The sequence below is a fragment of the Anolis sagrei genome, chromosome 6 (genome assembly GCF_037176765.1).
Source record: "Anolis sagrei isolate rAnoSag1 chromosome 6, rAnoSag1.mat, whole genome shotgun sequence".
NCBI classification, from domain to species: domain Eukaryota; kingdom Metazoa; phylum Chordata; class Lepidosauria; order Squamata; family Dactyloidae; genus Anolis; species Anolis sagrei.
In genome coordinates, this window is record NC_090026.1 from 100846521 (window position 1) to 100859098 (window position 12578).

The window sequence follows — 12578 nt, forward strand, 5'->3', positions numbered from 1 at the left end:
ACTGGCCTATTTTATTAGCCATATTCTAGAGCAGAGCTCCTGCTTCAGACTGTAACTGCTAGCCTCTAACAAGTGTCGGCAACCAACTGTACATGAAATATTGTTAAAGTACCTAGAAATAATAGGCATTTTTTTTAAAAAAAAGTTCCATTTATTCAACCAAGCTTTTACAGATTTCATTTTCGTACAAAGTGACATCCTGTAATTGTTATTTTGGAGGGCGATATAACCCCAATAGGCATGCAGAGACAATGCCGTTTGCTCGTTATGCACATGCTTTAGGATCGTTTATTTTAATGCTTTCAAATAAATATGTTCCATGCAGCACACCGCAATAAATAAGGGGCAGCAACGTTCATATAGTACATCCATTCATAATGTAAGTCACCATGTGAAACACCACATCTAAAGTCTTTGGCCCAGTCCCATGGTCGCAAAGCACGCCACATCTGTACCCAATCATAACTGACTTCATCTGGATTTAATAGGGCTGCGCCAGAAAGGTTTGCGAGCCCACGTTTATCCGGGGGTTTCTAGCCGGTTACTGCAGCTACTCAAGTAGTTAAAAAGGCAACAACTGAACCCACTTGGGTTTGATTTGTCCTCTCATTGGTAACCCCTCAGAAAAGAAATATGAAGCATGAAAGCGTTCTGGATATTTTCAGACGGCTTAAAGCATAGCGTGATTAATAGGAAGGAGTCGGAACTCTTGGGTAATGCTGACATGAACATTGGCATGAAAAGCCACAACAATACTGATTTGACACTGAACACGCGTGTAACTGATGGAAGGGAAGGGGGAACCACCTTCCTCTCTTCTAGGCAGAGATTTCCATGGTCCCTTCTTCTTCGCTGTCTGCTCTGTTGGCTCGGATTTCTACCAAGGTCCGGGCAAATCGGCTCCATTCATCACTGTGTGGGATGGCAAGCTGCAAGGGGAATTAAATGGAGAAGAACGTGATCAAACGAAGGCAGCATATCAGTAAGAAGTGGCCTTAAGAAACCTTTTTTTAATGAGAATGTGTTCCATGGAAAGAGTCCTCACCAAAGAACATTGCGGCAGGCAATTATGAAAATTGAGAGGAATGTTTTTGCAAGCAGTTAAGTAGCTTGTTACTTTAGGATAAAGAAACGTGGGATATGTGTGTCGATTTAACACATTTGCTCATTTTGATAAGGATCTAAATTGCATAATCTGCCCAAGTATAAACAGTACCTAGAAAGTGTTTTCAAGTTACACCACTGACCTGAACTAGGCTCCATGGAAGTACAGCTAGACTTGTTAAGTGCTGAGTTCCCATAACCCAGTGTGTGTTTGCTTAAATTTTATTCATCTCGGTAATACTGGAATTGAACTTTTCTGGCATAGTTAAATTTCCACATTATAAATTAAATATCCCTATGCAGTAAGGGACACCTGCTTGTACAGCATGAAACACAAGCACCAAAATGAAGCTGGAATCTGGCACATGCCATATAACTTTCCACTCAGGGCCCTTTAAATCAGAGAACTTGGAAAATTGATATTTAAACCCACCACAAAGCCCAAACAAACACTTCATATCAAACTTGGTATCACAATATTGCAGACATGTGCAAATGTCAACCTTAGACAGGACTTTAAAAAGAGTATATCTTTTGGACTAATAGAATTGCCCACCCAGCATAATGACTGGCCAATCTGGATAAGTAATTCCGGAATTTGTTGAAAAACCCCAGCGGTCTGTGAAATTATGGTTGGAATTCTACTGGTGCACAATGGCAATGGTGTTGTACCAGCACAGGAAGAGTGGTGGGAGAAAAAAGGATAGAAGTATAGAAGCCATGGTGGCCTAAATACTCTGAAGGCATCAGATCCTGTCTGATCCTGGAAGCTACACAGGATTAGCCCTGGTTAACATTTGTATGGTAGACCACCATGGAATATCAGGTGACGAAGGCTGTATTTCTGAGGAAGAAACTAGCTAAACCACCTATAAGTACTTGTTGGCCATGAAAACCCTATGAAATTTATGGGGTTGCCATAAGTTAACAGGTGACTTGAAGGCACACACACACAGAGGAGCCATTGAAGAAACAGCTCAGAGTTGGAAGAATTTGTCTGCCTGCCTTACTGCCAACATCTAATCCAGTGGTTCCCAACCTTTGAGCCTCCAGGTATTTTGGACTTCAGCTCCCACAGTTCCCAACAACTGGTAGGCTGGCTGGGATTTCTGGGAGTTGAAGTCCAAAACACCCGGAGGCCCAAAGGATAGGAACAATTGGTCTAATCCTTGAGTTCAGCCCATAACTATAAATCAGGAGGACATATCCACATGTCTCAATTACAGCCATTTGATATCTTTTTTTAAAAATGCCATAACCCCTTCCCTTAGAAGTTTAGGGTTTGTAGGTGTCTGAGATACTTAGAATTCCCAAGTGCATTTCCTTGAAATACAGCACTAGAGCTCTCTGGCAGAGAATTCATGGTATCTCAGAAAACTACAGTAGAGTCTCACTTATCCAACCTTTGCTCATCCAACATTCTGTATTATCCAACACAGTCTGCCTCCTGCCCGGATCCACAGCTGTTTCAATACATTGCATAGTGTTGGTGCTAAATTTGTAAATACAGTAATTACTAGATAATGTTACCGTATATTGAACTGCTTTTCCTATTGATTTGTTGTAAAACATGATGTTTTGGTGCTTAATTTGTAAAATCATAATGTAATTTGATGTTTAATAGGCTTTTCCTTAATTCCTCATTATCCAACATTTTCATTTATGCAACATTCTTCTGGCCCGTTTATGTTGGATAAGCATGACTCTACTGGAGAAATCCCCAGATTCAACAGGATGGAGCCATGCATTATAACTTGTATAGTATTTACAAGATCAGAATGCCGCTGAAGTAGAACCACAGTGTATCACTACCACCAGGTAGAACACAGGCGGGTGTAAAACTTTAAACCCAAGATATGTGTGTGTGTGTGTGTGTGTGTGTGAGAGAGAGAGAGAGAGAGAGAGAGAGAGAGAAACATCTATGGGGATTGTCAAGTTTTTGTTGTTTTGTTTGGTTTTGGTTTTTCCTTTGTTAGGCTCTTGGTATGCCTTATTTATACAAAATATAAATTGGAACTTGAAGAGAAAAAAAAGGCTATAATAAAAATGCTAAGTACCTCTGGGACAGAGGAAGAAAATTTTAAGCAAACAGATTTTTTCCCTTCACTCAAAATTGAAAATACTTGGTAAAAACATTCCCCTTTTTATTTCATTTTTTATGGGGATAGGATGAAAAAGTGTGCTCAAAGCACAATATGTTTTTCAAATGCTAAAGAGGCTAGGATATTTTACTGCTGCAGTTGACAATCTCCCACAAACCATTCTAGTCGAATCTGGTCTTGCAATTTTTGAGAGATAATGCAAAATAAAATTGAAACAATCACCAAACGGCTTTCTCTATGTACATTTTCATACATTCAGGTCCTAGAAGCTAGCAACAATGAATTTAAATTAACCATGTGCATTTTTACAGCTCTGTAAAGTCTGTAATCTCTCTCTGGTTGCTCGTAGGAGAGAGGAACTGTTTAAAGACATTATGCAGTATGTAGAAGGGCTTGAAAGCAACTGTTTCAAGACAAGAAGCAGCGTGACTCACTCTGTGTGTGCATGTAGTTTCATTCCGTTACTGCTAATGTGCCATAAAACTATGCTAACCTTTTCAGCTGCTTCTACAAAGGAACATCCTAGATACAAGATTGGGAATGAAGGTCTCAACTGTCCAATTCTGTCTGAGGATTGAAAGTCTGATGTTCAACGATTAATATCTCCAAATAGGATTTTTAAAAAGCATTGCTGAAATCTAGGATAATTACTACCAACAGTTGAAGCAGCTATGTTTTTCATTTGGAAACATAGCTCTTCTTTAGACAATTGGGCTATCTACTCCATTGATGTTAGCACTGTTCTATCTATTCCAGTGACTAAATAATGTTAACAACACTGGGGTAGATAGTAGTCTTGTGCATTTGTACAGAACTACTACCCGTTCCTGTATGTTGCATCAGTAAGACTTCATTTTTGTTTTCAAGTTACCTCTCCCAAAAACGGGCATCTTTCCGGAGGAGCTTTTTTTGTCAAGGTCCAAAAAAACAAATGTTTTCGGCATATTTGTAACAAAATGCCAGAACCTGTCAGGCCTACAGCCAAGCACTGAGGACCAAGTTAGAGGCACTCAGCGCTTGGTGTATGCCCTGCCAACCAAACGGTTACCGTTTCCACTTTCCTTTCGTTTCATTGATATTGTTGTGCAGGGGGGTGTACTGTTTCATGCATTCCAAATGAACAAAATGACACAAAAACACAAAATAAATGAATGAGGCAAATACTGGGCCCATGACTAGTAGATAGGTCAATGGTCTGATTTGGTATAAAGAAGGTCTTACTATGTTCCCAAGTCAAAAAACATTGTTGCTGCAATCCAACACTCTATGTGTATTTCAGTTCTCATGGTCTAGAGCTCCTCCACAACACCACAACAACTAATGAACACACACACACACACACACACACACAGTTTGCTTATACTGAGTCAAACCACTGGTTCATCTAGCTCATTTTACCTCCCTGACACCACTTCTTTAATAGGAGTCTTTCTCAGCTCTACATAAAGGTATTGGGGTGTGACCTTGGGACCCCCAACAGCCAATTGATCAATCTATATGAAATAAATGATACTAATTCCCACCAAACCTTTCTGACCAGTGTCTTCCACACTTGGACTGTAACTTCCAAAAACAAGCCAGCCAGCTTGATGTAGACTGATTAAGATAAGTAAAGGGCATGTGGGCTGAAGAAAAACATGCCTATAGCAAAGCATTTCCCAAACTGGTGTACAGAATAGTCATGTGAGGTCTTAAAAAGAGCCTGCAAATCAGCACAGCCCTCCATATACTTCAAGAACTGCCTTTAATGTCACCATAAAAGTTTCATCGACCACATCTATGACAACAACTTTTCTTTCCTTCTAGGCTTCCACTAAAAGCTAGGAGACCACTTTGTGACTCAAGTCAATAGTATTTATGATTGATAAAACAAACTCTTTAAAATTAATGTTTCTCACGGTTTATCCTGTGCACAGAAACCAACACTGCGGCACACTAAGGGCATGTATTTTTGGCAGAGGCCACAGAATTACATTTACTTACTGATTCCTGCACATTGGCCTCTTGTTTACAAATCTCTCAAATGACCATTATGCTCAGCAGAAGCAGCAGCAAAAAAAAAAAAGATTATTTTTAAAATTATCAGTTTTACTTTAAGGGTGCAGATTTCAATCTTTATTAGGTAGTGTAAAACCTAGCAACTGTTTCCAATGGGTAATTTAGATCAGGGGGAAAAATCACACTGTTATGGTGCTATTATTCTACTTCAACTGCCACAGCAACATTCTGTGGATTACTGGGGTTTGTAGTTTAGCAAAGAATGCTAAATGCTCCTCCCTAAACTGCAAATTCCTGTATTCCATAGGATGTTGCCATGGCAGTTAAAGCAGAATAATAGCGCTATAATACTGTGGTGTGATAGGACTCTAAATTACAATATTACGGAGCCAATCTTGTGTCCTCTGGGAGAAGAGATGAGGGATTTGGGTTGCTCTCCATTGGCTTGGATTTGGGCATTCTGCCTTGGAAAAGGCCAATTATATGTAGAATACTCAAGGGCAGGGAGAATAGTTGCAGCAATTATGCCAGCCTTGTAGCTGTTGTGGTTAATTTCTTAAGACTGGTTTTGTGTGAGGACAAGGGAGTGGACAAATTATGATAGCAAATAAATCAGCAGATGTACGGACATGACAGTGTATGCCAGCGGTGTTCTCGATGGAATGGTAGATCTTGCATAGAACTCCCATCTTCTAAGAACAGGACAACCCCCATAACCACAATATCCATGGTTTCATTTATCTACTTCCAAAAAGATACAGCCTCTCTATAATACTTTGGGGTCGGAAATCCTTCATTTCAACAGGTTTTGCCATTTTCCGTGGTTTTGCATATCCAGGCGAAGTCCATGACATATGTCCTGTAGATGCGGGAGTTGTACTCTTGTTAGCATTGCTCTGCCACATGGGAAGCTACTATAAATTGCAAAGCACACTGGTCTTCTGCTATTGTTTATCTTCTGTTGGGAGCTGACCTCACTATGAAGCATGATGGCACAAATTACATACAAAAGACTAGAAAATGAACTTCTCTTCAAGTGATTAGAAGTTCATTTTCTAGTCTTCTGCATATCGTATGTGTGTGACAAATGAACATAGAAAAGATGCAGTTTTGATTTTGCATCTGTGACAAAAACGCTTTTGGGGCTATAATGCTTCCACATCTACTTCAATGTCTTCCACACCCCACTCCAATTTCTTTGGTGAAAAAGGGCTTTATATGAAATACAACGTTACAGAAATTCCCATCCCAGTGTTCTCATTTTATATATTTTGTTCTAAATGATGTTTGGCTTCAAGGGAGCTAGTTAAAAAAAGATTTCGAACAGCTGGTTAATTAAGGACCGCAGAAAAGAATTTGGGTTAATTTTTGTTTGGTTCCTCCAATAGCGTCAGCAAAGCAAATGGGTTATAATGACTATGATGAGGCTTCAAAATAAAGACCAAAAGTGGTTTATCAGCATCCTTGTAATTTTTCAATTTAACAGAATCATTTTAGAAAATGTCTATCTCAGGAGAGCATTAACCATTAACTGTTTATCCTAAACACAGTTTCCACCGTTTTGACATTGTCCACTTATGTTCTCTAGGAACTTGGTTTAATTTTGAAAAGGGATTTGCTATAAATCATTTTTCATGTCAAGGGTTTTGCACAAATCAGTCTTGAACAAATAAAAGTCTTGATCCTGGAAATACACTTCCAAACTCAAAATACAATGTATATAAAAATGTAACTGACTAAACAGTGATAGGTTTTTGTTAAACTTTTTCATTTATGCTTCCTCTGTAACACAGCTGGGATTGCTAGGAAAAGGAGGAAGCTGAAACTACACAGCCTTAAACTCATTTCTCTTTGATTGTTCACTTATTTACATATAGATTTATGTGCAGATACACTGAAAAGCCTACAAAAAGAAAAGAGATATTGAAAGCTGATAGGAAATAAATGTCACATATAGATAATTTCACACAGTGGGCCCAATCCTTTCCAAATCACACGGAAAATCTATTCTATAAACATATTAAAAATCCACCCCATTTTCATTCTCCCCATGGAAGCTATTCATATTTCACCGAGGCCAGAGAAGATATTTTGCAGCTAACCCAGTATGGGCAAACATATGCTGTTATATATGTGCACCTATTCTGGCTTTGATCTTGTGGTAATATCAAAACTCCTTCATTATTTTCCTTTATATATAGTCTGACAAAGTCTGTATTTTTCCAGGCAACTCCCAATGCCACACACATGGCTGGAAACAAAGTGGGAGGTCATATGGAAGGGAAAGGCCACCAAAGTAACCAAAAGCACCCTTTTCGCATAGCTAGAGCACCACCGTGTTTAACTCTTCGGAGAGCCTAGCATCAGTGCTAACAATGGATGAAACCACTGGCAAAGAGGCTGAAGCCAGAAAACTGCATGCAGATGATTTTAATCAGTGCTGTGTATATACTGGTCCGCTTAACCGGCGGGGTGGGATACCACAGACGGGCTAAAGACTGTCTCTGTTCAATACACAGCAGGTATCATTGGAGCTGTACATACCACCCTTCCATAAAGTTCATTTGTGGGTTTTTGTCTCGATTAACCTCTGCTGTGAACTATGTCTCCGCATTGTTCAAGAGAAGCTGATCCACCAGTGACAACGCACATGAACTTTTTCACTGCTTTGTAGCTTTTCTGAATATAAGATGAAATATTAAGGTGCTCCTTTAATGTCAAAAAATATATCTCAAGCTAAGAAATTCAACTTAGTCATTGACCATAAAAACAAATCTGCCAACCATCTCGGTGCTGCTTTGGAAAATGTAACCACGTTTTCAATACTTTGACAATGGGATTATTTGGAATCACAATGAGACCTAGTCTACACCACTCACATCCAGACCACCCCATCAACCTCTTGAACCAAAGCTACCGAAACCTCCAACACCCATATTGACTCTTGTCACAGTTGACTTTTGCTTAGCTACACATTTCCTTCATTTCAGGAAGCTTCATCAACATTTTATTCTACACAGCAAGTGGGCACAAATCTTTTTAAGGACAGTCAAACAGCAAAAGCAACAAAAATAATCTTTGATACCAATTTATTATAATATGAACTACCATGGACTAGAATCTGGTTTATTGAAGGTATCATTTGTTCTGGATCCCCCAAAAGAAGCATTTGTGTATCAGAATGACTAATACAAGAGAAAAATTAAAATGACTATAGAAAAATATTTCATATTCTGACTTCAACTATTCTGAATCAAAGAAGAGGTAGAAGCCAAAACATGTCTATACTGTTTTAATATTTTGCTTCTCTTGCACTGTTTTCCCTCTCTAACACATAAACACATATCTCTGATTTGCCCATATACACCGATGTAAAGACAAGGATGGAGGAGTTATCTATGCTTTTAGATGCTATTGGACTTCAAACCCCATAAGTTTCAATCAGAACAACTAATATGAGGGATGCTGAAAACTGCATTCAAATAGTGGTTCATTTAGCCCAGTATGGGTCTACCCTGACTGGCATGGCTCTCTGGGATTTTAAGTTGTTTAGCTTGGAGATCCTAGGACTGATCTTGGAGCTGGTGTATGCAAAATATATGTCCTACCAAGGTGTTACGGCCCCTTCTCAACATCTGGAAGATTACGGGTTACCAACACATGATGTAGAGAAAGCCTTAAAAAGTGAGGTATGGGCAAACCTTCTAACTTGGGGGCTGCATGGCAGGCTGGAGTGGGGTGGGTGGGCCAGGAGGAAAGAGGTTCTTCCCAAGTCCCCTCCCTGCCCTTTCCTTCCCTTCTCTTTTGGAGGGAGAAAGTGAAGGAAAGACAGGAGACGTTTGGATTCCAAAAGTTAGCCTTGGTCACAATGAGATAGTGGACGGGAGAGAAAACATGTATCAATTAGACCCCATATTGCCTACTCCTGATATATAATCCTAGAATCATAGAGCTGGAAGAGACCCTCAAGGGCCATCCAGTCCAACCTCCTGCCATGTAGGGAGGTACAATCAAAGCACTCCTGATAGACAGCCTCTGATAGACAGCCTCTCCAGAAAATGAGACTCCACCACACTCCAAGGCAGCCTATGCTATTCTCCAGGAAGTTCTTTGTAATCTTTTCAGTCAAATCTCTTTCCTTGCCATTTGAAACCATTGCTCCCTTGTGCCCTGGTCTCTAGAGCAGCAGAAAATCAGTTTCCCCCCTTTTCCTCAATGGCTCATCCTTTTACATCTTGAAACATGGTTCTCATGTTCCCTCTCTACCTTCTCTTCTCCCAATTAAACATCCCCCAGGAGGAAAGGAGGAAAGAAAAAGAAAAGGAAGAGGGTGGGAGAGAAGAGTGGAAGGGTAGAAGAGAATGGAGGGAGGGAGGGAGGAAAGGGAGAATGAAGGAGACAAAAGGGAAGGAACAAAGGAGAAAGAAAGAGAGAGGGAAGGAGGGATGAAAGAGGGAAGGAAGGATGAAAGGGTGGAAGGGAAGGATGCAAGGAGAAAAGGGATATAAAGATGGAATGGAAGGAAGAAGGAAAGAGAGAAGGAAGGAAGGAAGTGTAGGTTGGTGAGAGAGAGGAGGGCCTAAGAAAAGAGCCCAAGGGGCTGCATCCAGCCCCCGGGCTTGGGTTTCCCAATACTTGGTATAGCTTCTGTTTTGAATGCAGTTTATTCTCCAGCACCTGTAGATAAGAAGCCACTGCTGGTCAATGTCAGATATTCTGAACTTTTACTAGCAGTCTCCTCAATCATGTTTGACAATGTCTTCTTGGAGTTGGAGACCATTTTCACCTGATGGCTTTAAGATTTGTTTAAAAACATTTGATTCATTGAATTGCTAACCAATGAGTATACTAAATATGTGATGCAGGATTTTTATTAGAATAAATTTGTCTGAAAGCACAGTACATACCCAAGAGCTGTTTTCAAAAAAAGTCACAAGGGTCTCAAATTTCTAAAGTCTGCTATGGAAAGACAAAGATCTATGTGCCTTGTATGAGCAACACATGGATCTCTTGCTTTTTTAAAAAGCCACCAAACCTGTGTACTTGCGGTCTGTTGGATCACAGCCAAAGCGCCTGCAAATACCATAAAATTATCGTTCAAATATGTCGTTTCCGCTTTTCTGTGGAGCAAATTAATATCCTGAACTCTTCTGTAACTTGCTGCAATTTCAGGCTAACCAGCTCCTTATCAAGACATACATTCCACAGCACTCTGCATTTATAACTCTATGCAACTTTACCAACCATTGGAAGGGAGAAAAAACTTAACACCATAATTAAGTCCTCTGTCACAAGCAAGGTTGGCATTGAAAGTGACAAGCTCAAACCACAGAAGAATTATAAAGATGATTAATTATACAAACTAATTCTTGTTTCAGAAGATATTTGTGCAGAAAACATATGCCACTACTCACAAGAAAGAGAGCATGTCTGTTCAGCTGAACACTGCAAACAACTGCACCATTACACTGATGGAATATAGCTTTAACCTAAATTTGGCATTGAGCATTCCCTCCCCTTTCAATTCCCTGCAGTATCAGCAAATAGCTACAACAATTTCCTAGTCAAGCTGATTTTACTCTGCGTATAAAAAGTAGCTAAATATACTTGGGAAATTGGTTTACTTTTCCTATATGGCTAATTTGTTACTGTAAATTCACATTTTCTATTTTCCTCATTAGAGTGCCCTAGAATGTTAGGGGACTATTTTATTTTAAATGTAGTATTTTATTGTTTTACATTAAGATGCAGTGCAGTATTATTATTTATTTATTTATTTATTGCATTTATTGACCGCCCCTCTCAGCCCGGAGGCGACTCGGGGCGGTGAACAACAACAAAGAAGACAGTGTACAGCGGGTCTGGACATACAAAACAGACAAATACAACACAACATATACTTATACTAAAAATCCGCTTCGTCAAGTCCTGGGGTCATAGCCAAAATTCGCAGTCCTAATTCATTCCAGTGTCAGTTAACTATACTTAGTTGAAGGCCTGCTCAAAGAGCCATGTTTTTAGGCCCCTACGGAAGGCCATCAAGGAGGGCGCCTGTCTAACTTCAACCAGGAGAGTGTTCCACAGCCGGGGGGCCACCACCGAGAAGGCCCGCTCCCTCGTCCCCGCCAGACGTGCCTGTGAGGCGGGCGGGACCGAGAGAAGGGCCTCCCCGGATGATCTCAAGGCCCTCGTGGGCTCGTAGGCCGAGATGCGGTCTGCAAGGTATTTTGGGCCGGAACCGTTTAGGGCTTTGTAGGAAAGCACCAGCACCTTAAATTGGGCCCGGTAGCAGATCGGCAGCCAGTGGAGTTGGGACAGCAGAGGCGTTGTATGCTCTCTGCGTCCAGCTCCCGTTAACAACATGGCTGCCGCGCGCTGGACTAGCTGAAGCTTCCGGGCCGTCTTCAAGGGCAGCCCCACGTAGAGAGCGTTGCAGTAGTCAAGGCGGGATGTGACCAAAGCGTGTACCACCGTGGCCAAGTCAGACTTCCCAAGATACGGGCGCAGCTGGCGCACGAGCCTGAGCTGTGCAAATGCTCCCCTGGTCACCGCTGAAACCTGGGGCTCCAGGCTCAGCGACGAGTCCAGGGTCACACCCAAGCTGCGAACCTGTGCCTTCAAGGGGAGTGCGACCCCGTCCAGCACAGGCTGTAACCCTATACCCTGTTCGGCCTTGCGACTGACCAGGAGTACCTCTGTCTTGTCTGGATTTAATTTCAGTTTGTTCGCCCTCATCCAGACCATTACAGCGGCCAGGCACCGGTTCAGGACTTCGACGGCCTCCTTAGTAGCAGGTGGGAAGGAGTGACAGAGTTGGACGTCATCTGCGTACAGGTGACACCGCACCCCGAAACTCCGGATGATCTCACCCAGCGGCTTCATGTAGATGTTAAACAACAAGGGGGACAAGATGGAGCCCTGAGGAACGCCACAGGTCAACGGCTGCGGCGTTGAACAGGAGTCCCCCAATAACACCTTCTGAGTACGACCCTCCAGGAATGACCGGAGCCACTGCAGAGCAGTGCCCCCAAGGCCCATCCCTGCAAGGCGCCCCAGAAGAATACCGTGGTCGACGGTATCGAAGGCCGCTGAGAGGTCCAGGAGCACCAACAGGGACACACTCCCCCTGTCTAGCTCCCGGCGCAGATCATCCACTAAGGCGACCAAGACCGTCTCGGTACCATGTCCCGGTCTGAAACCAGACTGTGCCGGATCCAGATAATCCGTGTCTCCCAAGAATACCTGGAGTTGTGAGGCCACCACGCTTTCCATGACTTTGCCCAAAAAGGGAAGATTGGAAACAGGCCGAAAGTTGTCCAATTTAGTGGGGTCAAGTGATGGTTTCTTCAACAGCGGCTTTATAATAGCCTGTTT

At 41.7% G+C, this 12578-nt stretch overlaps 1 protein-coding gene across 6 annotated transcripts in view; it reads right to left on the reverse strand.

The window, feature by feature from the left end:
* Positions 1 to 115: 115 nt before the first annotated feature.
* Positions 116 to 12578, reverse strand: part of DYNC1I1 (dynein cytoplasmic 1 intermediate chain 1) — a 238670-nt gene continuing 226207 nt past the window's right edge. For 4 of the 6 annotated variants that reach the window (XM_060782223.2, XM_060782221.2, XM_060782226.2 and 1 more), the window contains one exon: positions 116 to 929. In XM_060782223.2, the coding sequence (XP_060638206.1) occupies positions 819 to 929 (111 nt within the window). In that variant the 3' untranslated portion in view covers positions 116 to 818. The remainder of the gene's footprint in view (positions 930 to 12578) is intronic. The other 2 variants (XM_060782225.2, XM_060782222.2) reach the window with 1 other exon arrangement.